This window comes from Amphiprion ocellaris, chromosome 4, assembly GCF_022539595.1.
Source record: "Amphiprion ocellaris isolate individual 3 ecotype Okinawa chromosome 4, ASM2253959v1, whole genome shotgun sequence".
Classification (NCBI taxonomy): Eukaryota; Metazoa; Chordata; class Actinopteri; family Pomacentridae; genus Amphiprion; species Amphiprion ocellaris.
The window spans coordinates 18756935-18779874 of record NC_072769.1 but is presented as its reverse complement, the minus strand read 5'-3'; the positions used below and the strand labels follow the sequence as shown (position 1 = coordinate 18779874).

General features: G+C 37.2%; 1 protein-coding gene across 1 annotated transcript; it reads left to right on the top strand.

Annotated features, from left to right (window-relative positions):
- The first annotated feature begins 653 nt into the window (after positions 1-653).
- gucy1b1 (guanylate cyclase 1 soluble subunit beta 1) lies at positions 654-21563 on the top strand. Its single transcript, XM_023280362.3, has 13 exons — positions 654-782; positions 1099-1172; positions 4270-4370; positions 4482-4600; positions 6874-7071; positions 8162-8392; positions 8521-8637; positions 9484-9617; positions 13677-13874; positions 15195-15432; positions 16102-16242; positions 18716-18870; positions 20065-21563. Exons 1-13 carry the CDS (start codon positions 780-782, stop codon positions 20219-20221), a joined length of 1866 nt encoding a protein of 621 aa, XP_023136130.1. The 5' UTR covers positions 654-779; the 3' UTR covers positions 20222-21563.
- Positions 21564-22940: the final 1377 nt, after the last annotated feature.

Here is a 22940-nt window from a genome sequence, read left to right as displayed (position 1 = left end):
GATAGATAGATAGATAGATAGATAGATAGATAGATAGATAGATAGATAGATAGATAGATAGATAGATAGATAGATAGATAGATAGATAGATAGATAGATAGATAGATAGATAGATAGATATTTTATTAATCCTGAGGAAAATTCAAATATTCAGAAGTTTACATACAACAAACCCCCCCCCCCCAAAAAACAAAAAGACAAAACAGACAGGTTAGTAACTGGATTAACAATAACATTTAAGGTTAGTATGTACTCTAAAAAAAAACTTGCTCTACAATACTATAAATAAAACACTTCTAATTTAAAATCTATAGAAATACTAAATGTATTAAAAGTCAATATACAATATTTACACATTTTTCTTCCACTGTATGATTGTTTTGGAGTCGTTTGTATTGTGAGAATATATTATATTTTGACATTTTCTTTCTTTAAATTTATGTATGTATTTTTAACCCAGCTCGTTTACAATAGTCTAATAATATATATTTTTTTAAAAATGAAATTAATGGTGTAAAACAAGCTGTGAATCTGCGGACGTTCCAGGCTGAGCAGCATCACTTGGACTGCAGCAGCTTCGCTCCTATTGGTCACGTACTTCTTACGTAACCGCCTCTCCGGTCTCCTATTGGATAATCTGGCTGTCAGTCACCGCTCACGGGAAAAAAAAAACGGGGCATGGACGCAGTGACACTCAGCATCTGTACCAAGCGATGAAGGTTTTGCTAGATTTAACGGTTTTTGGTTAAAAATAAAGACAAACACAAGCAGCGGTCACCATGGTACGTATGCAACTCTGAGTGTGTTTTGTGTTTTGTTTGAATGGCGGTGAAATAGACAGTTTTTTTTTCGCGTCGCGGTGTATTTGACATTTCCTGTTGGGAGAATATAGTGTAGCGGTTATACAATAATTTCCATGATTACCGGGACAGTGAAGTGTTTTATTAACAGGTGGACACGACATACATGCATTAGCAAGCTCGTGAAACGTTTTAAACCTATTTAACACAGTGTGAAAAACACGTACGAATGCATGTTTGAGGAAAAATTCCATGAAATATTCTTGACGTTGCTCGTGTTTTCTGTAAAATTTGACAGTATGGTTTTGTGAATCACGCCCTGGAGCTGCTCGTTTTGAGGAATTACGGTCCGGAGGTGTGGGAGGACATCAAGTGAGTTTCTGAATGTGTTTACTTTCTCAGCCATGGTGGTATCATAGGTTACACTGTGTCCACAACAAGGACACCACACACAGGCCTACTGTACAGACAGAAGTAGATATTTACTGGAATCATTAAACTCAATCCTCTGCAGGCTCACAGTGACACTAAACATCTAAATATAAGTATTGCATTAGAATTCTGTCATTTTCAGCTTCAGTAATTCAGCCAATAACTGTCTGATGATGTACTGACATGCAAAAATGCAACAAACCCCTGTAATAAGTTTGCAACAAGTAAAACGATGCATTCATGAACAGCAAAATGTACATGGATCATCAAAATTAAAACCACACATGAAGCATAATGATGGGTAATGTGTAAAAGAAATAGGTATATTATTATATTAATGTAGCAGGTTGAGGTTGAGTAACCATTAAAACATTTCTATTGTTATATACACTACTGTTCAAAAGTTTGGGGTCACACTTTTATTCATGTGCTAGGTCTTTATATAATTGAGGGACTTTTGAAGTCCATGGGACATAAAACAATGTTTTTTTATGTTCATTATGATCACGTCTTCACAAATTCCATAATTATTTATAATGGAAACAATCACTTATTAATAAAAAAAAATGACTGGATATCACTAAAATGTCAACTAAATAACCATTTCATAACAACCACCTTCTAATTAGCTAAACAATAATAAAATTAGCTTATTCAAAAATAGTTTTGTGTTCTTTTTTATTAAGTTTAGATAATCATGACACATATTTCTTTTTTGGCAATATATCAAATTTTATATGGAAAATAATAAATTGTATCTTTGTCTGAGAAATTACTTTCAACTAAGTTACCCATTACAAAAACACCTCTCAAGGAAGTGTGTTAATTCCAGGTCACATGACCTGCTCCACATAATGTCATTTCCTACTGAACAAAAGACTGGCAAGACTCCAAGGATTTCTGAGTTATTTAATATAAAGTAGTGTGTGAGTGTGGATTTATCGCATGTCAGCAGGTTTACTACAATTTCTTCATGAATAACTTTCAATTTCAATTTTACTCAATTGTAAATACAATATTTACAAGAATCTTTCTCTAAAAATACCACGTGGTGTTTGGTTATAGGCGGCCATGTTGATTTTAGGCCTGAAAACAGCAAAAACGTCAACTATGATACCTGTCAACTAAGGTACAAAAAGTCCTGCATTTATATATTGACCCTGCTAGCATAACTGCACAAGGGTTTTCTAATCATCAATGAGCCTTTCAACACCAGGAGTGATGGTTGCTGGAAATGAGCCTCTGTACCCCTATGTAGATATTCCATTAAAAATCAGCAGTTTCCTATCTATCTATCTATCTATCTATCTATCTATCTATCTATCTATCTATCTATCTATCTATCTATCTATCTATCTATCTATACTGTATTTCTGATTCATTGAATGTTATCTTCAGTGGAAATAAAACTGCTTTTCTTTCAAAAATAAGGACCTTTCTAAGTGACCCCAAACTTTTGAATGGTAGCGTATAGCTTTTTGTCTTTTTATCTAATCAACTTATTGGTGAGGTTTTTAAATGGTTAAATAAATCATCTTATTTTATTTATTTATTTATATTTCTTTTTATTTTTTATTCTTAATTATCCTTATGGTCACTATTGATCATTGTTTTCTTTTGTTGTTTTTCTTAATCTGTTCACACCAGTATATTTTCCTTCTTTCTATCATGCTTTTGCTGTAATATAGAATATATACATTTCTTACAATGATATCAACCAACATTCAGTACATTTGTTACAATGAGACAGCTGATACAGGTGCAGCAGATGAGCTATAGGAAGGGAATGAAGGGAATAACAAAGGTTCACTACTGACTATCTTGGGACTTTGGACGTGTATATTCTGTATATTTGTATTTTTGAATATTTTACATGAGTAATAGGGGGATAACTCTGTCTGTCTAAAAACAATAAAAGCTGTTAAACATAAATAATTCATCTGCAAACTGACAGACTTTACTGGGTAAAAAATAGTAATGCAAAATACCAACAGAACTAATGCAAAAATACAAAACACATGATGCCAAAGTCCCTAATGGAAGCCAACGCACTGCCTCAATATTCAAGTACTTGAGTGCGTATACAGATTTACTTACAATCCTTGATTTTGCATGCGTGTATTTCAACTGCTTTTTGCTGACTAGCGTGCTTTTTGTATAATAAACAGTAGGTGTACACCATTTCAACAAACAGTAGTCCCTTCTAAGAGTGAACTCTTTCGTTTTAAGCTTCTTGCTCTTCATTGTAGTGCAAATTTTTCCAGCATGTTTAAATATTTGACTCACTCTAAGTTTATTTTTCATCTCTAGTCTTCGCTGCCCCTCGCTTGACCCTTCCCCAAAAAGAAAGAAAGGGAAAATACAGCAGCTGGCTTATGTAAATGTTTTCAAAGTGGTCATTTTCCAGCCACTACAAAATACATACTGCAGTGCAGGCTCATGTATTGCATCTCTGAATGTAACTCCTTCTTATTTAATGCTCAATTTATCATGTTTGGTATTTTCCTCTTGAGTTTTCATGAGCTGAGTAATTTAAAGGCAGAATTCTTATTTTCTTTGCAAAACATTTCAAGGCTTGGAATGTTTTTCCAGCTGCAACACATGCTGATAAAATTGTGGTTGCTGGTCAGGCCTGTAAATCATGTCTGTTTTCTTGTTTAAACATTGGTAATCAGGACCTCATTAAGCTTTTCTGACAATTTAGTAAAAAACTAGATCGTCAAATGTATAATTAGTACACTTTAGCCTCAGATTGCTTGCAAAGTACCTGCAGTAGATCTAGACCTGATCATCTCTACTTGTTCAGCAGTGTAGTTTTGAAACCACAAAATCGCTTCAAAGAAATATAGAAACCCTCAGTTGTTACTGTAATATAAATCAAGACAGTGCACATTGACTGACCACATAGAAGCTGCTGTCGAGTTGTTCTTGGAAACACAAGTCATTGGTTGACTGAACAAGTTGCCTACAAGGACTGTTTACTTCTGCTGTAACATTTGCTGTGGGTCATGAGTAACAGCTTCCTTTTTTTTTTCAGGAGGGAGGCTCAACTTGATATCGAGGGTCAGTTCCTTGTTAGAATCATATATGAAGATGCCAAAACATATGATCTTGTCGCGGCTGCAAGTAAAGTCCTCAGTAAGTGATAGCATGTTTTTGATTATTGTCGCCAATGTGACTAAAGATACAAATGAGCATATTCCAGCCTGTATGACGGGAGATATTCACTTTTTTTTTTCTGTATTTCAGAGATTGATGCAGGAGACATCCTGCAGATGTTTGGGAAGATGTTTTTTGAATTTTGCCAGGAGTCGGGGTATGATACCATCTTACGTGTGTTGGGCTCAAATGTTCGTGAATTCCTGCAGGTAGGCTAATTTGTCTTTGCATTTGTCTTTACATTTGTCTTATGTGGTTCAGGTGGAGCTTTGTCGTCGTCTTAGCTTGGAGATTCTAAGTTTTACGACAGAAAGCCTGAGTTACAGACTGGGGGGTGTAGAGTTTGAAGAACACTGGAACATACAGGGCCCGGATAGTCTCATAAAGATAGTGCAGAATCTAAAGCATGATTGTTGGAGCTTATATTTCAGTTACATGTTCTAGCTTTAAAACATCAATGGGCTTCATGTAGGATAATTTACTTGCCATAAATTGCTTGTTTCAGATTGACAAACACCACCTGTTCAGGCATTGCATGTTCATGAGATGTGATCATTGCCGTAATCAGCACAGCCTAAAATTTCTATGTACTGATCCACTGTGATCGTGGGAAAGTTTCTCAAATGCCATACAGTAATGAAAGACTTTCTCACTGTGCAGCTTCAAGTCAGCTGTCAAACATCAGCTAACAATAACTGAAGAAGTGCCAGCAGTCATATTAGAGGCTCCAAAACAATTAGAAAATGTTAATAGAACATCTCTCAGAACAAAGCGATGTTGTACTGTAAGAGAAATACAGAGGGAATAGTTCAGGCTACATGGAGTTAGATATAAAAAAAATGTTTGGAAGCAAACCAGTCCACATTCAAGGTGGTGAAGGAGGCAACGATCACAGAGATGTAACAGTAGAAGACAGTATATTTTAGCCTACACTGTTGATGTTTTACTATTGGGTAATACAGAGGTTGCAAGACATCAACCTACATTCAGACCATGAGCTCTATCACCGTGAGAGAATTTTCTTGGTTTCCATCCTACTTAGCTCATAAAATGTTGCTATTGTGTCAAAATATGACAGCAAGAAAAGCACTCGGAGAGCACAGTATTCCACCAAGGCTGATCATTCATTGTATCATTTCCGACGGATGTGATCTTTAATAAAAAGGACTTTGCACTGAGCACAGGCGTGTGTTATGCATGTGTACATTATGTACAGATACCGAATCGCGTGACTAAATATGTAGTGGGTGGCGGGAATTGATGGGACTCTGAAACACCTCCACAATTTAATCAATTATTCCTTGTATCATTTCCAACGGATAAGCCCTGATAAGTCCACAGTGGTCGATTTGTAGTAGAACTGCAATCATGTGATTGTCAGCAGGCAGCTGACGTAATGTTAACTTGTCATAGTTACAGACGCCATGCCACTATCTGGCAATGATACAGAAATCTTTAGCAAATCCGTGGATCCAGACTATAAGCCACATCACTGCCAAAATTTAATCAAGTGGTCCTTGTTTCATTTCTGACCTTCCCTGAAAATTTCATCCAAATCTGTTAGTCCGTTTTTGAGTAATGTTGCGAACAGACAGACAGACAGACAGACAAACGTACACCAATCGTCACATAACTCCGCCACAGAACACAGCGGAGAAATGGTGGTACTAAAAAAACTCAGTAAGTTAATTTGTAAGTCAGTAAATTGGCAAGCTATGGTGATTATGACATGGTAATTTATTTTTCCATTACGTTTGTTAGTATTTTTTAATTACATCAATTTTGGGATCGTATTTAACCTCAAATTCATTCAGAATGAGTCACTCCAATTCTCTAAACAAACATGTTTTCCCCTTTGAAGGAAAACTATCTATTGATTCATAACTTGTAGGACAGATCTGGACTGCTTCTGGATTTAGTTTATGACAAAGAGAATATTCTAAGCATGATAAAATTGGTAAACGACACAAATTCACTTAAATCCCCTTTAAGCACCAGCTGAGAACAAATCTGTTTGTACAGCTGGTTCTTACAGACCAACGTGCTGGATGGTTTGTTAGACAGAAGCGTCAGAGAGCTTTTCCTAGGAAACTAGAAAAGGGCAAAAATTTGCTGCCTGTTTGGATAAACCATGCGTCAGTAACAGTGCATGAGCTTGTGAATCTTACAAGAATCTCCCAAAAACTGACTGCAAAAAAAGCAGAATTCAGAGGACAGGAACAAATTTGTGTTGTGAGGACTGGAAGATCTTTCTGCAAGTGTGCAGGTGTACTAATAATGCATATGATGAGAACTTACTACCTGTTGACACCTGACCCAAGTTCATTGTAGGAGAAACAAGTATTTTCTCGTGCAAATTTAAAAATCTGGATATCTCAGCTGCTGCTCGAGCTTTGAACATTAATTTTTAAATCTGCCTTTTGTTTTTCTAACTGCATTGTGAGCAGTTGTTGCATATTTAATGATTCAATCTAAATTTCAGAATTTGGATGCTCTACACGATCACCTGGGTACCATTTATCCTGGGATGAGGGCTCCGTCGTTTCGTTGCACTGATGCCGAGAAAGGAAACAATCTGATTCTCCACTACTACTCGGAGAGAGAAGGCCTGCAAGACATCGTCATCGGCATCATTAAAACTGTCGCTCAACAAATCCACGGAACAGAGATAGAGATGAAGGTCTGCTTTGCTGTTTCTCTTCCCTTCTGGCGCACAGTGAATTCCACAGCTCTAATGGCTCTCTGCTGCTGCTGATGAATGGAGATGCCTTAAAGTTTTATCAGTTCCTCTAAAATTTATAGTCCAATATTCAAAAGTCCCTGCAATGCTTTGTCTCAGAATGTGCGAGTTTGTCTCTGAATATGACTGAAGACGTTGTAGTGTGAAGATTAAACAACACAAATTTCCCCAAAACCCAAACGGGAACACCGTGACAACTGCAGTTCAGCAAGGAGTTTTTTTGCTTAATGTCTGTGAGTCAGAGGATATTTTTAGATCTAACTTGTAGAGGTTCTAGTTTGAAGATGCTGGGAGTCTTTCAGGGACTTTTATTCTTGCTCCTCAGTATTATTTTAACATTGTCTAACTGTGGCTGACAGTAAAATGGCTACTGACTGCATTTTTATGAGGGAACTGAGGAGAGATCGATATTTTTTATATTTATCTCAACCAGACAAATCAGATTTCGACTAAACTGGAATGAATATTCGTATCAGTTGATGTCATAAACTATCCGTTATTGGTATTTTTATTTGTATGTTAATGTTCAGCCCCAACAGTCACAGCCTGTAATCTGAACCAATAACTGCAGCATGCTATTTCTTCTCAGACATCCACTGTGTTTGAATGGAGTTCTCTCTTCATTTCGTCAGTGACATTTTCTCCCCAAACTAATCATATAGTACACACAGGATTATATTTTTCAGCAATTGTGTGCGTAATGAAAGAACAGAAATGGCAGACGCTCCAAATGTGACATCCAATTTCTGGAAATATTAGCCAGTGTTGCTGTGGCAACGGGGTGCAGGGACGGCAGCTTGACGTCAGCGAGCCTTATGCCTGTAAACCCACAGAATGTCATTTATTACCCTCCTAAATCTATAAAAGACACACGAGGTTAATTATAGTATCATTGGGATAATATTGATGACATGATGAGTGCAAGGTGAAGATATTTCATTAAGACTGTCTTTTTTGCTGCAGTCGTTTGTTACAGCATAGTAGAATTTCACCAATATTCTTATCAATTATTTATCTTCACTCGACACAGATGATCCAACCAAAAAGCGAGGAGTGCGACCACATCAAGTTTCTGATAGAGGAGAAGGACTCGGAGGAGGAGGCGTTCTACGAAGATCTCGACGGCTTCGAGGAGAACGGCACTCAGGAGACTCGGATCAGCCCCTATACGTTTTGCAAGGCCTTCCCGTTCCACCTCATGTTTGACAAGGACCTGATGCTCACACAGTGCGGCAACGCCATTTACCGAGTCCTGCCTCAGGTGTGCATTCACATCAAACACCGGTGGATAAAGTCGGCACTTAATTATGTTTTAGACTTAGTAATGGTCAGTTTGTTTACTCAATTTCCATCTAACTAAAATATGAATATTTTTGTTTCATGTCCCAGCTCCAACCGGGTACCTGTATCCTCCCTTCAGTTTTTTCTCTGGTCCGTCCTCACATTGACTTCAGTTTTCATGGCATTCTTTCCCACATCAACACCGTCTTTGTTCTGCGCAGCAAGGTACGTGTGACAACAATACAGCTCTGTTTGTGTCACTGTGCTGTTTCACTAATCATGCCAGTGCATTTCCTGTATTGGCTTCTACTGGCAGAAAGCGCTAAAACACACAAAGTCTAAAAATGATCCCGACATGGTTTGAGATTGTACATGCCAGAATGTGTTTATGGTCTTGTGTATTAGTTTTGATGAGATCACTGATATTTTTAGAAGCTGCATAAAATTAGATTCCGAGGGTTTCATAACAATATTAATGAGGATCAATGCGCATGTAAACACAATCACATTAATATGTAGAACTTAATGGGGTAATTGTCTAAATTTCCACTAAAAGACAAGAACTGCTTGTAGCTGACTTGCTGGACAGACATAAAGGTCAGAGAGACTTGTGAAATGTCAGAGCAGACAGGTGAAGCAGTTTGTTTACTGACCACAGAGTTCAGTGTGAAATCAAATGGAAACTCAGAAAGGAAAGGAAGAGCAAGAATAGGAATTAATTAAAAGCTCCTCGTGTGTCTCATGGGACTGTAAACTCTTAAGTGTTAAAATAGGAGCTGCAGGTCCTTGCAACTATATCAACTATATTCTGGTACATAAAGTGCATACTGAAGAGACTGATACTCAAAGTGCTTCCGCTCTTGGAATGCTATGCAAATGACACTTTAAAAAAACTTTTTTTTTTTTTTTTAAAACATGCATAAAATCTGATTCAATTGTTGTCAATGGCACTGATGCATTTAACATTTAAAATGAACAGTGCCCAGATTTCAAAATAAGAATGAAAAGGTGGTGCCCAGTTTTGAAGCAGAAAAAAATGAAACATTCATGAGTGTGACGTAATCCTGACAGGAAGGCCTGCTGAATGTGGAGACGGTAGAGAACGAGGACGAGCTGACGGGGGTGGAGATCAGCTGTCTGAGATTGAAAGGACAGATGATTTACTTGCCAGAGGCAGAGAACATCCTTTTTCTTTGCTCGCCCAGGTAAGCCCACAGACCTGACAGAGGCACTGACTGAACATGCACACCAAGACACTGATTCTCTTTCACCCACTGAATGACAAAGCACAAACTTCTGGCAAAGAAGAAATCTAAAATCTAAATGTTGATTTACTTTGACAAATGCTGTTTCTGATTTATGAATACAGAAATACGACAGACATGAACCGTAATCTCAACAGTGCTTGTTTATGTTTACTGTTGCCTTTGTACCACTATTTCTGTAATACAGAGGAAGCTTACTTGCATTGTGTTGGTCCTTCTCTTTACTCGCTCCTGTATGATGTTCAGCCCAAAGGCCATTTGTCATCAATGAAGATGTAAATTTACAAAATAATAATAAAAAAGTCCACAGACACATTATTTCTCTTCTAAAACAGCTCATAAATAACCTAAAACATCTGGGGGCATGGCAGCCTTTAGCAAATGTGCAAACAATAGCATTTAGTGCATTTTCAGGGGACGTTTTCTAGATGTAGATTTATTATTGCTTCAAGATTTATTGTAGCATTATGGCAAAATTTGCCCATTTTTTGTGGCATGGATAAACCACAGTACAGTGAGGTATATTTTAATTAAATAAATGCCACCCGGTTGTATGAATTTCATCTGAAAATACGATAAATGCAAAAATACAAGAAAAACAAAACTGACATTACATGAAAAGTAATATTTCAATAGGAAAACTATGATATGTTACATTTTCTGTCCACAAATAAGAAATGAATGCATATGAATAATATTACTGTTGCACTGCTTCTTATTCAGTGATCTGCAGCATCTGGGGATTCACAGTAAGCAGCTTCCCAGAAAAACTTTCTTCCGCAGCCCAAAATATCTCTGCCGTTATTAAGAAGCTCAGTAATGTTATCTGACATTATCAGTTCTCAGAAGAAACAGATTTATAAAGAGTGAGGCAAACTGCGACCGTCAGGCAGCAGCAGAAACTAAAAGGTAATTGAACACTGCTAAGTCAACACAGGTGATGTGGATGTTGACGTTTTAGTCGGGTATCTTTCACGTCGGTGTCAACGGGAGCTAGTCAGTTCCAGGGTCAATGACAGCACTCAGTCTAATGCTTCCTTGATAAATGCTGTTGGCTAATTGTAAACTGGAATTGATTGAACATAAATGCTCAGCGAATCTTCTTCTGAAAGATGTTGCTGCTCGGCAGTGGCTGTGCTACTAATGCCTGACAGAGAGAGACTTTTTTTTTTGTCTAGTGTCTGGAAATGAAAACGTTGCTGAAGAGGGTCAGTCTGTTGTGTCGCTGCAAAGCCGAGGGACATGAGCACTGAGCCTTTTCCACTAACCTCGAAAGCGACGAGAATAACACCCGTTACCATGGCAACCATACACAAAGATGGCGACAGCTGCAGCCTGAAAGTGCTTAAAAGAGACAAACACTGAACACGCAGAAATTACACTGTCACAGAGGAAAGCTGGGCTTCAGATGTTTTATTTTTATGACTAAAATTAGACTAAAACTAACAAAAATCAAAGGATTAGTATGTGACTTAAACAAACACAGTTTTGTCAAGAAACTAAAAACTAAATCAATACCAGGTCCCAAAGTTAACACTGTCATATTAATGTTGGGCCTCCTTTAAATGGTATTCTATGAAATTTAGGATTACTCTGACGTTGGGCCACTTAGAACAATAAGATTACCCCTAGTTTGTAATGCCAACCTTCTGTTTTCAGTTTCCAGTATCAAGACCCTAATGACATAATCAAGGCTACTTCTTGTAACAAGTAAACTGATATTTACATATGAAGTTGGCAATTTTTGGACAGCGAGGGTCAACAGCGCTGAGAAAGCAACAGGGTCTGTTGCTACGCTGAATGTACCTTGATTTCGGTCGTTTGTAGGGGTTTGTTGTCAGTAATACAAAGACTTATTCTTTAATAGTGTGTCTTCTACTCTTGACAATACACTATCCATGTAAAAAGTGTAACTACAGTTAATTATAGCAAGAACACGATTGATGAACTGTTGGAAAAATGTCAGCAGAAAATGATTTTTTTTCTGTTCAGAATTTCTCCAACTTCAATGAGGTCATTTTCCCCATTCAGTAACGCAGTCAGTTAATTAAGCAACTGTCTAGAAAGCTCAAATGTATTTTTTTTCTTTTCATAAACAAAAATATCAGGGTACATGGAAGAAACAAAACCAACACAAACCTGAGCTGGTAATTACGTTGGTTCTTTTGCTGTGACCTTAATTAGTTCCTTACACAGGTGCATCTCACATAAGTAGAATATGTAGACAGGTGCTCGGCAGAGAAGAGCTCTAATCAGCTACTTAACTCAAAACACTGACAAAATAAACGTTTAAGTTTTCAGTATGATCCAGTGCACACAACCACAGCCATGGAGAAGACTGCTGACTTGACAGATGTCCAGAGGACAATCACGGACACTCAAAAGTACATTATTGAAAGGACCGGTTGTTCACAGAGTGCTGTATCAAAGCATATTCGTGGAATGTTGACTGGAAGGAAAAAGTGTGGTAGCAAAAGGAATGACCACAAACTTTGAGAGGATGGTGAAGAAAAGCAGAATCGGGAATGTGGGGGAGATTCACGATCAGTGGACTTAGGCTGGAGCCAGAACATTCAGAGCCACCAAACAAGCAGAGGAAGTCCAGGAAATGGGCTACAAGTGCCGAATTCTTATTGTCAAGCCACTTCTGAACACCCAACAATGTCAGAAGCGTCTTACCTGGGCTAAGCAAAGAACTGGACCATTGGTCAGTGGTCGAAACTTCTCTTTTCCGATGAAAGTAAATTTTGCATTTTTTTTTTCTTTTTGGAAATCAAAGTCCCAGAGTCTAGAGGAGGAATTGAGAGAGGCAGGATTAAAGTTGCTTCAAATCCAGTGTGAGGCTTCCACAATCAGTGATAATTTAGGTATTATGTCATCGGCTGGTGTTGGTCCGCTATGTATAATCAAGTCCAAAACTAACGCAGCATCTACCAGCAGATTTTAGAGCATGACATGCTTCAGCCTGCTGAACAACTTTTTGGAGATGCATATATTGTCCTCCAGCAGGACCTGGCATTTCCTCACACTGCCAAAACCACTCAGAAATAGTTCATGGACCATGGTATTACAGTGCTAAATTGGCCAGCCGACTCACCAGATCTGAACTCCATATGAAATCTGTGGTGTGTTGTCAAGATGGGAATGGGATGGACCAGACCCAACGATAAAGAAGAGCTGAAGGCTGCTATCAAGGCAACCTGGGCATCCATTACACCTCAGCAGTGCCACTGGCTGATTGCCTCCATGCTGCAGTAATTCAAGCAAAGGGAGTACTGATCAAGTATCGACAGAGCATGCAGCCTGTGAAATATTCTAATATTTTGAGATTGACTTTGGAGAGGAGAGCCATTATCGTCCAATTTAAAACAAATAAAGGCTTGAAATATTTCAGTTTATGTGTAATGAAGCTAGAATATATATCTTTTTCCCTTTAAGCAATGTCTGATGAAAAATATCGAGCTTTTTCCATATTTTCCATATTCTAATTATATGAGATGCATTTCTATTACTAGTCAGGCATTTTTTTAGAGAAATATTGCACTCAGAAGAGGAGGGTTCAAGAGATCTTGACCTGTCAGATGAAAGCTATTTTGTAGAGAGCGAGATCAGTGTTTTCATTAAAGGTTGCAGCCTGCAGGACGCAAGTGCCAGGTACTCAAACAGAGAAGCAAAGAAACATGCTCGTTCCCCTGATCAGAGAAGACCTGTGCAGCAGCGTCTGACCTCACCCCACTACAGGAACAATTATCTGGAGACTGTAGGCTCAGCCCTGACAAGAGCACAATGATCTCACTGCCAGTGGTTCATTATTTATGCTCTGCTTAATTTATATCTCAGTATGAGCAAGAACAACACACAGGTCTGCAGTTTTCCTGCTACCGGAGACAGAAAGTAGACATTTTCAGTAATTCTGTTGTGCAAACAGCTGTAATAATTAATAAGCCCTTCACATTTTTCTCCCTTCTTTGTTAACCTGTTCTACTCTTTTGTGGTTAGTGTTATGAACCTGGACGATCTAACTCGGAGGGGGCTATACCTAAGCGACATCCCCCTACATGATGCCACACGTGACCTGGTGCTGCTGGGTGAGCAGTTTCGTGAGGAGTACAAGCTTACCCAAGAGCTGGAAATCTTGACAGATCGTCTCCAGCACACACTCCGAGCCCTGGAGGATGAGAAGAAGAAGACAGACAGGTTTGATTATTTTTTTTATCGATTTAAAAAAAGTATTTGTTTAGCCTAAACGAATATACATTTTAGCTGCAGCTATTAGCTAATGATCATATAACTACGCATAAAACGGGAACTTTGCCAGTTTTTGCCAGATTTCTACTGTTACATTGTGGGCAGGATATACAGGTGAACAGGTGAACTCCCTCCATGTTGCCTGTGCTCAGAGTTCCTTTATCATCTCTCTGGCTTAAGCAATAGCTTTTTCATTTACACCCAAATTTAGCAGTGTTTATAAACTTTAAGCCATAGTAAGTCATTAAGAGAAGGCGCGCATCAAATTATCTATAATTACATAACTCAGCTCTGTCATCATCTGTAGGTTGGGTGTCGACCTCAAGCTCATCACGACTAATGTGTAATTACACTGCTGTAATTCTAGTTTTGTCTTCTTTTGCTGGAAAAATAAGTGACAAAGATTGTTCATTAGTGTGTCTTATAGAAATGTCTATAAGGAATGCTGATGATACATTAAGATATTATCACATTGAGCAAGGTGATATTTACCTAAGTTAGCCATTAGTCTCTGTTATGGTGAAGATCCTCACTTAATTTTGACTCTGGGTTTCAGAAATGAGCCTATCATAGTAATTTTGCAAAGCAGTGGCTGACAGCTGAAGATGAACACAGAGGTGGAGCGTCGCCTTTATTAAGATTGCTGCAGCAGTCCATTCTTCTTATAGGAAAAGACTTTCACTCTCCCGTTGGATCCCTATATTGTTATTCTAACCATTCTCTGGTCTCAGAGTGCCTCAGGCTCCAAACATTGATTAGAATTCGTGGCTCTAAATATTTAAGAGAACTGCTGCTGCGCTGTCGCTGCCGTTTCATATGTTTACAACACCATGTTTTCTGATAATGAGAACATATAATCATGCTGTTGCTTCTGTTCGAGCATGTGCCTCGCTTGAAAAAAAAAAAAAAACACTGTAAAGGATTTTATGCATCTTGTCCACTGGGTAAATATACTCTATTTTTATGTATAGATTTTTGTGTTGGGATTCTAATAATGTAGGTACCTTGTGTTTTGAACTTAAGATGCATCATGGAAGGTGTTTTGCTTTTAACAGGCAGCCATGTTCTAACCAGTTACCATAGAAACACCACCTCCCATTTGAGAGCAGCTTGCATAGTGAAATGACCAAAAGGTGGTGGGGTGAGCAAATAAAATGCTGATCGAAAGGACGGACTTCAGCCTGGCAGCCCCAGCCCATTACTCTGCCGCTGGGGTCCACCCTAACTATGCTCTTGTTGAAAACACTCCTTTCTCCTCTTTATTTTCAGATTGCTCTATTCCGTTCTGCCACCATCTGTTGCCAATGAGCTGCGACACAAGCGGCCCGTCCCGGCAAAACGCTACGACAACGTGACCATCCTCTTCAGCGGCATTGTCGGATTCAACGCCTTCTGCAGCAAGCATGCCTCAGCCGAGGGAGCCATCAAGATAGTCAACCTTCTCAATGATGTTTACACACGTTTCGACATCTTGACAGACTCTCGGAAGAACCCTTATGTATACAAGGTTGGAAGCAAGAAAAGAATATTGCACATTTGTGTAAATTTCTCCCAGTAAAATGATAGGAAGGAGTGTTTTCTGCAGCAGTATGATGAAAATAGACTGCAATGCTAGGATTTGAGTAGCTAAAATGCACCAATCTGGTGAAAAATGTTACACAATTATGCAGATACAACTCAGACAGAGAGTATTTATATCACTTGACTTGAGTTTTTCATCAGAGTAGTACTAACTTGTAAACAGTGTAGTTTTACAGAGGGACTGCAGTATTTTATGGGCCTCGTGCAGCAGATTTACACTCCAGGCTTTCAGACAAGAATGCACTTTAAGAAGTCAAACAGACCTCGGCACTTCCAGGGGATCGGCTTCAGGCACTGGGTCACCAAAAGAAGTAATATTTACTCTACAGGCTGAATGGCTAGGTGGTCCTATGGTTTTAGCAGGGCTCAAAGAGGCCCTGAATTTCTCAGGGCTGATGTAAGTGTTTAAGTGTTTATCTCAGGGTGTTTCAGTTTATTTCTGGCTGCACAGCGCATTCAAAAAAAAGCAGATCGCTCTGTAGCACGGTGGGAAAAGATGATTCCATGATTCCACGTGAGATAAAAGCAAAGCAAAAGCAAAATAGGTCATGATACTAGTCACGTGAAGGATGACAAAATGTTTTTCTGTGTACAGGTGGAAACGGTCGGCGATAAGTATATGACGGTGAGCGGCCTGCCTGAGCCGTGCACACACCACGCCAAGTCCATCTGCCACCTCGCTCTCGATATGATGGAGATCGCAGGACAAGTCAAAGTGGACGACGAGCCCGTACAGGTGTGATATGAATCTCAGGTTATGTTATTCAGATTCAGTATGATATCATACTGTTTGTTCGTTATGATTTTCAAACCCAGCAGTACCAATAAATGTGAGCCTGGGCCCCTCTTACTCGTCACACTGAGAGTTACCATGGTGAGAGGTGGAGAAACTGAGATTTTGCTCCTCATTACATGTGAATATTGGATAAAACTGTTGCGCACAGGGAATTTAACAAATTGGGAGAAATTTTAAAAAACTGGAAAAATTTGGAGAATTGAACAAAATAATAGGGTGCTGATAAAAAAAAAAGTTTTTTGAGTACTATGACATGTTTAAGCATAAAAAATATTTTGTATATTAAGAATATTGTAGATCGTAGTGTTTTTCTTTTTCCCTTGTATGCTTACTGTCTTTCATATTGCTGTTGGTTCATCTCGCTTTGGTGATAGAGTTTTTTTTGTGTGTTTGGCACATGCTGTTGTGATTTTCAGTCTTTTTTTCTTTAATTATTTTGGAGCTTTTTTAGCAATGCATCTGTTATTTTGGCATGAATAATTTGGATTATTTGTAGCAACGTTGGCTTTCTAATTTTACTCTCATAGTACAGTGTCAGGTTAAGTGCTGGGTGTATGCAGTCTGTTACTATATATATATATATATATATATATATATATATATATATATATATATATATATATATATATATATATATATATATATGACAGCAATATAATATATGTGTGAGTTTTCATGGAAAACATCAAATTGCCTGGGTGACCCCTTTTGAATGGATCTATCTATCTGTCTGTCTGTCTGTCTGTCTGTCTCTGTCTAGCTATCTATCTATCTCACATTCTTTCCTCAAATAAAGCAAAGAACACAATAAATTCCAAATGTCATCCCCCCCCAGTTAAAATCATCAATTTGAGATTTTACTTCAGGTTAAAGGTGCAGAAACATTATCAGGAAATTACAGCATCAAAAGCATTCCTTATAACTACGTGTGTAGAGTACTTGAAAAGGTTAATATAATCAGCGAGGTGTAAGACTAGTTCTAGTTTCATTTTCAGCATGACAATGACTGAGAAATGTAGCCAGAGTAATAAATAGTCATACTTAATGACAAGAAATTCACATTTTTTTAAAGCATTATTTCTTCACTAATGCACAGTACTGTATGTATTTTAGCACTGGATTAGAACTACTGATGTAATAATTACTAAAGCAGAATTTTAAAGTTTACTGAAAAGCTTGAAATACTCCAGAGTCCATTTTCATACTTTTACATATGTTACATAACCATCAAGGGGGAAAAATGAAATGATTGTATTCAACATTACAAAAGTAACTTTGTGCAAAAGATTCTATGTAAAAATCCATCTTCAAAGAGCATTTTCTGTTTCAGTGAAAGAAGTCTTGCACAAATATTGACCAAACTGTCCAAAATGAACACTGTTTAAGGAGGTCATCCCTCACATTGTGATTTCATTTGCACCCCAGATTCTACCGACCCACAGAAAACCTATCCAGGAATTAGTCTGATTCTTAGACCCTTAGAATATATATTGTGTATATATATATATATATATATATATATATATATATATATATATATATATATATATACATGCGTAAATGTGCCTTTACATAATTCATCACTGAAGTTGGATGAAAAACAGCAAACTTTTGTTTAACTGACCGCTGGAGATTGTTATTGTATCAATGACTATTGAGACTTCACTTTTGGAAAATCATGTCTGGTTAACAGAAGGTTGTTTATTTTGGGACATGGCACTGGCTGAAGAGGAGTCCAGTTTAGTAGAAGAAACAGACTCGAATCATCTCACGACCCTGTGACTAAAAATAGATTCTCATTTGTCCCAGACACTCACGGTATGTTCATGCTCTGAAGACAACAAGCACTGAAGTGCCTACAAGTTCAAGTGTAAATATTAGTCTCTAGATTGCTAAGGACTTCTTTTGGAAAGGTTTATTGCAAATGTAAAACCTAAAAAAAAATATAATTTTGTGCATAGAGAGACTTCTGGCAAAGTTAACCTTATATCCACACACCAAATGTTGCACCTTTCAGTTGAAAGCTTTCAGGATTTGTGCTTAAAGATGAAGAGAAACACTAAGCTGGATTTTATTTAATTTCTCTTTCTGTGGAGCACAAAAAAATGACCAAGTCCTTGATTAAACATTTACACAGGTTTATAATAACAGCATAGTTTTGGCCAGACTAAAACAGTATGTTTTTACACAAGTATAGTTTTGAAGTAGATAAATCAGGTGCTTTATGTGCACCTTTAAATAATGGATTTGCAGCACATAGCTAATGATCAGTTCTGTAGATATCTTACAATAAATATTTAAGCTTGATCACACCAGTTTCAAAAGAAGCAGGGCTGTGTTTGGCATATTTATTTTTGCTCTGGTTAAATTAATACCAACAAATGATGCAATCAGCTTTCTCTTTGCTTTTCAGATTACTATTGGGATTCACACAGGAGAGGTGGTGACCGGGGTGATTGGCCAGAGGATGCCCAGATATTGCCTTTTCGGAAATACGGTCAACCTCACAAGCCGCACTGAAACAACTGGTGAAAAAGGAAGAATAAATGTCTCAGAGTACACGTATCGGTGAGTATATTATGAAATAAGTGCGTCCTTATTTTTTAGCAGTAGTCTACAGTAAGCGATTTATTCTGCATCTTGTGAAGTGTGTGTTTGACTAGATTCTATCACTGACTGTGGGGCTTTACATCCTAAAGGGGTTTGCAGTATAAACTGCTCAGAAAAACACAGTATAACACAAATTCAGTTAAACTTCTAGGACAGGGGTGTCAAACAAACATGACTTTGTAAAGTGTAAAAATTACAGAGAAGACATTAACTGCAGATTGTAAATTTGTAAAACTATAAATTTCAAATAATTTCTAGACCATGACAAGTTGTTTTGATCATAAAGTAAAATACTACACTGCTCATTGTTCTTTTGTGGTTTTGTGTCTCATTTTTGTAATATTTTGTCTTGTTTTTGTTGTGTTTTGTCTTTTTTTTTGTCTGACATTTGTTGCTTGTCTCATGTTTTTGTCGCTTTGTTTCTCGCTTTTGTTGCTTCGTGTCTCATTTTTGTAATATTTTGTCTTGTTTTTCTTATTTATTGTCTGACTTTTGCCATTTTGATCATAAAGTAAAATACTGCACTGTTCAGTTCCGGATGACTAAATATTTTGTGCCTTTGTAGACACTCTGTGATCTGTAAGTTTTAATGTATAAATGATAAACTGAGGCATAATATTGTTGAAATTGAAGTTGTTCATGATATTTTGTAAAAAAAAAAAAAAAAAAAAAAAAAAAAAAACAATTCCTTGAATGTGAATCTTCAGAATGTACTTTTTTGCACTAAAAGAAAGGAGAAAATTTGGAGTTGTCGTTTTGCATAGGTTATTACACTCTGATTTTACTGGTCTGGCCCACAAATCGGGTTCAATGTGGCCGTAGAACTAAAATGAGTTTGACACCCATGTTCTAGGACATCGATCTGTCAAGTTAGAAAGCATAAGTGATGTGATCCCCACCCCCCCAGTGGGTCAATAACACAGTCCATTCTTATGTTGTTTTGTTCTCAATAAATTTATATCAATGATTTAAGTGTTCCCTTACATTTTTCTGAGCAGTCTATTAAGAAAATACCAGTAATACATAAAAAGGCCAAACTGGAATCCATTTAAAGCAAACTCTATACAAGGAAGGGATGTCCTTATTTGATTCACCAGCGAGATAGTCATCCAAGACTTTACAACATGTGTAATCTGTGACATCGTCTTCCAGGTGTTTGCAGTCTGCCGAGAATGCCGACCCTCAGTTTCATTTAGCGTATCGGGGCCCCGTCACCATGAAAGGAAAGAAGGAGCCGATGAAGGTGTGGTTTCTTTCCAGGACGCCCACTGACACAGAGAGGTTAACTAGCACCACTAGTATCATCTAATAAATGCTTCAGTGCTGTACTGTCTGCTGACACTGTGAGGCAGAGATGAGATGGAGCAGGTGAGCTATAAAATAATGATCTATCCAGAGACATGAAGATATTTTTAATATTATAAAACACAGTTTCGGTGTCCTGCTTGCCCTCCCTGTCTCTGCTTCCCCATGATCTGTCATGACCTCACTATATTTTATAACTGTGCAGTGCTTCATGAATACATAGAGGTTAATGAAACAGTATGTGGTACATTCAGGTTTGATACATTTTTTGGACAAAGTCATGTATTATAGACAATAACTAGTGTCACAAAAGGTTTTCGATAAGCAAAACATTTACGGCCACTTGTCTCGTGTCAAAAATACAAAAGATTTATAGTCTTAACTCAGCCAAAAACTACTCACTACTCAATATGTTTTGTATGTGTTGTCTGATTTACTTTAAAAGTTACAATGGCAAAATCCTTATTTAAAGTGAAAATCTGACTTATAGGTACAATTTTAAGAAAGGTTCTGTGACTCAGTGTCATGTTTGTATACATTACTGTCAGTATTTGTTCATTAAATATGACAAGTTTTACACTGAATATACTCCACTGACATCAATTAAATCAATTAAAGAAAAAGTATTTAGATATTAGAGATACCGTATTTATATATATATATATTTATATCACAATGTTCATTTATTCTTTGGCACACAAACTACTAAGCTAACTACATTATGCATTACATTGCAAGGATGTATTTTTAGAAGTCACAGATTTTAAGTATTTGAGCCATTAGTATCTTCATGTATCTATCACTAAAAATTAACTAAAAATCTCTACTTTATTTATTGCACCTCTCATTACACTATCTCCTTGTTTCTCCTTCTATTAAATAATACCGAGTGCTATTTTACTTCTACTGTACGTATGTTATTGAGAGCAACCGTTACCGAGCAACATATTTATTATCAGTTTCATGTTACTTTGTATTATTTTATTTTGAAATAAGAAGTTTAAATGTAATGATGACCTTTAGAAAAGAAAAAATATATAGTAAACTTTATTATGGATAAAACTACTGTATGTGCCTCCATCATATTTAGAATTAACTTAAAACTTTTTGTGCTTTATGTGTTGGATTAATTTCACAGGAGTATATGTACTGCATTTTTTTCCCCACTACGTTTTCCAAATTTATATCTACCAAACTTCACATAATGTTCTTCCAGCTTCTTGTGCAACAACAAACAGGTGCCTCTTGTACTGTATGAGTGCATTTCTGTGCTTGTAAGACATGACTGTTTTGTTCGGCCAGTGTTTCTTTTTGTGAGGTAACTAATAAACAAGTCTTCAAAAGTGTGGGTTACTTGGTATTTCCTTTGTTTAGTACAGATTTTGTTATCTGTCAGGAAAATCTTAGACTAAACTTCACAGACGAACAGGGAAAAGTAATAGTAAGTAAAGATGTTTTTGGAACGTGCGCTCTCTAGTGGTCTATTGGAGGATAGCAATGCGGTAGATTGTCAATTTTTCTCCAGAGACTGTTGACCCCACAAAGTCACTGCAAACCTCCTGCCGTTACGGTGACTAAAGACTGAATTTTCAAGACTATGACAAAGAGAAGGCACAGTTGCTTACAAAACAGCTGCTAATTTTATGCTTGTAAGAGATTTGGGACTATTTTACAGAGCAGTACACCACAGTGTCTGATATGTCCATGAGTTTTTTTTGATTTCTTGTCTTTTTTAACACAAGTAACTGTTAATGTAATGATTAGTCCAGGCACACAGAGGAGACTGTGTTTGAAATATTACAGTATACAGAAAACTATATGTGGAATCGTTGTCTTGATCTGTTTATTCTTGGCACTTTTTTTCCTTTTTATTTCTTTGTATTTTTCCTTTTTGTGTTTGGATTGTTTATCAGACTTTAAGTTTGTGGATTTTTAGAGGGAATAATGTATCTTAGAATTATGCACGAGATCATTCATTTGTCTTTTGTCCTAATTATCCAATCGGGATGAACTCCCTGTTGCAATACTGTATAAAAAGTTAACTGAATTTGAGATATATATATATATATATATATATTATATCCCAAATTTGACTCAACCGAAATTGACTAACAACCTCAGTCTGAACTTTTCTTCAGCTTTTAAACCTTTATAAATACCTGCAATAGTCAAAACAGGCAACATCTCTGAGAGTCCATCTTAATTAGTCTTTAAACATTTGAAACCAACATGTAAATATACCCTCAATTATAACGGTTCACTGTAAGACCTGCTAGCCTCAGCTTGCGACACTCCTATATTTAGCTTACCAAAAGCTACTTTCAAATTGAAGATATTTTTCAGGTGTTAGTAGTGACCAGCTTGGCACCTATGTGAACCTACCCAACACCTTACTGATAACATTTTAATGCGTCACGGCAGTAAAGACATGCATGTAGTCAATAATGATGATGGCTGCATTCAGCTAGTTACAGCAGATCAGACTGAGACAGAACCATCATCAACATTTCCAACTTTAGAAGGGCAAAATGTGGACTGTAAACAGACCTTTGGTTGTAGGGCTGCATCTTCCCCATTGTTGCTAAATAACACTGAATGAATAGTCTGTGATGTAGAAGAACCACATTTATTTTTAACTTTGTTTGCTTATTGCTGAGAGCTGTCCCTGTTCATGACCATGCTGTTGAAGTCAGCAGCTTTTTGTCTGTGGACCTCATGCTATA

Bases quoted from the DNA above. Each gene is read 5' to 3' on its own strand.
- gucy1b1 (XM_023280362.3), top strand. The intron at 7,072-8,161 runs GTCTGCTTTGCT...CACTCGACACAG, and splicing joins GAACAGAGATAGAGATGAAG to ATGATCCAACCAAAAAGCGA. The intron at 13,875-15,194 runs GTTTGATTATTT...CTTTATTTTCAG, and splicing joins GAGAAGAAGAAGACAGACAG to ATTGCTCTATTCCGTTCTGC.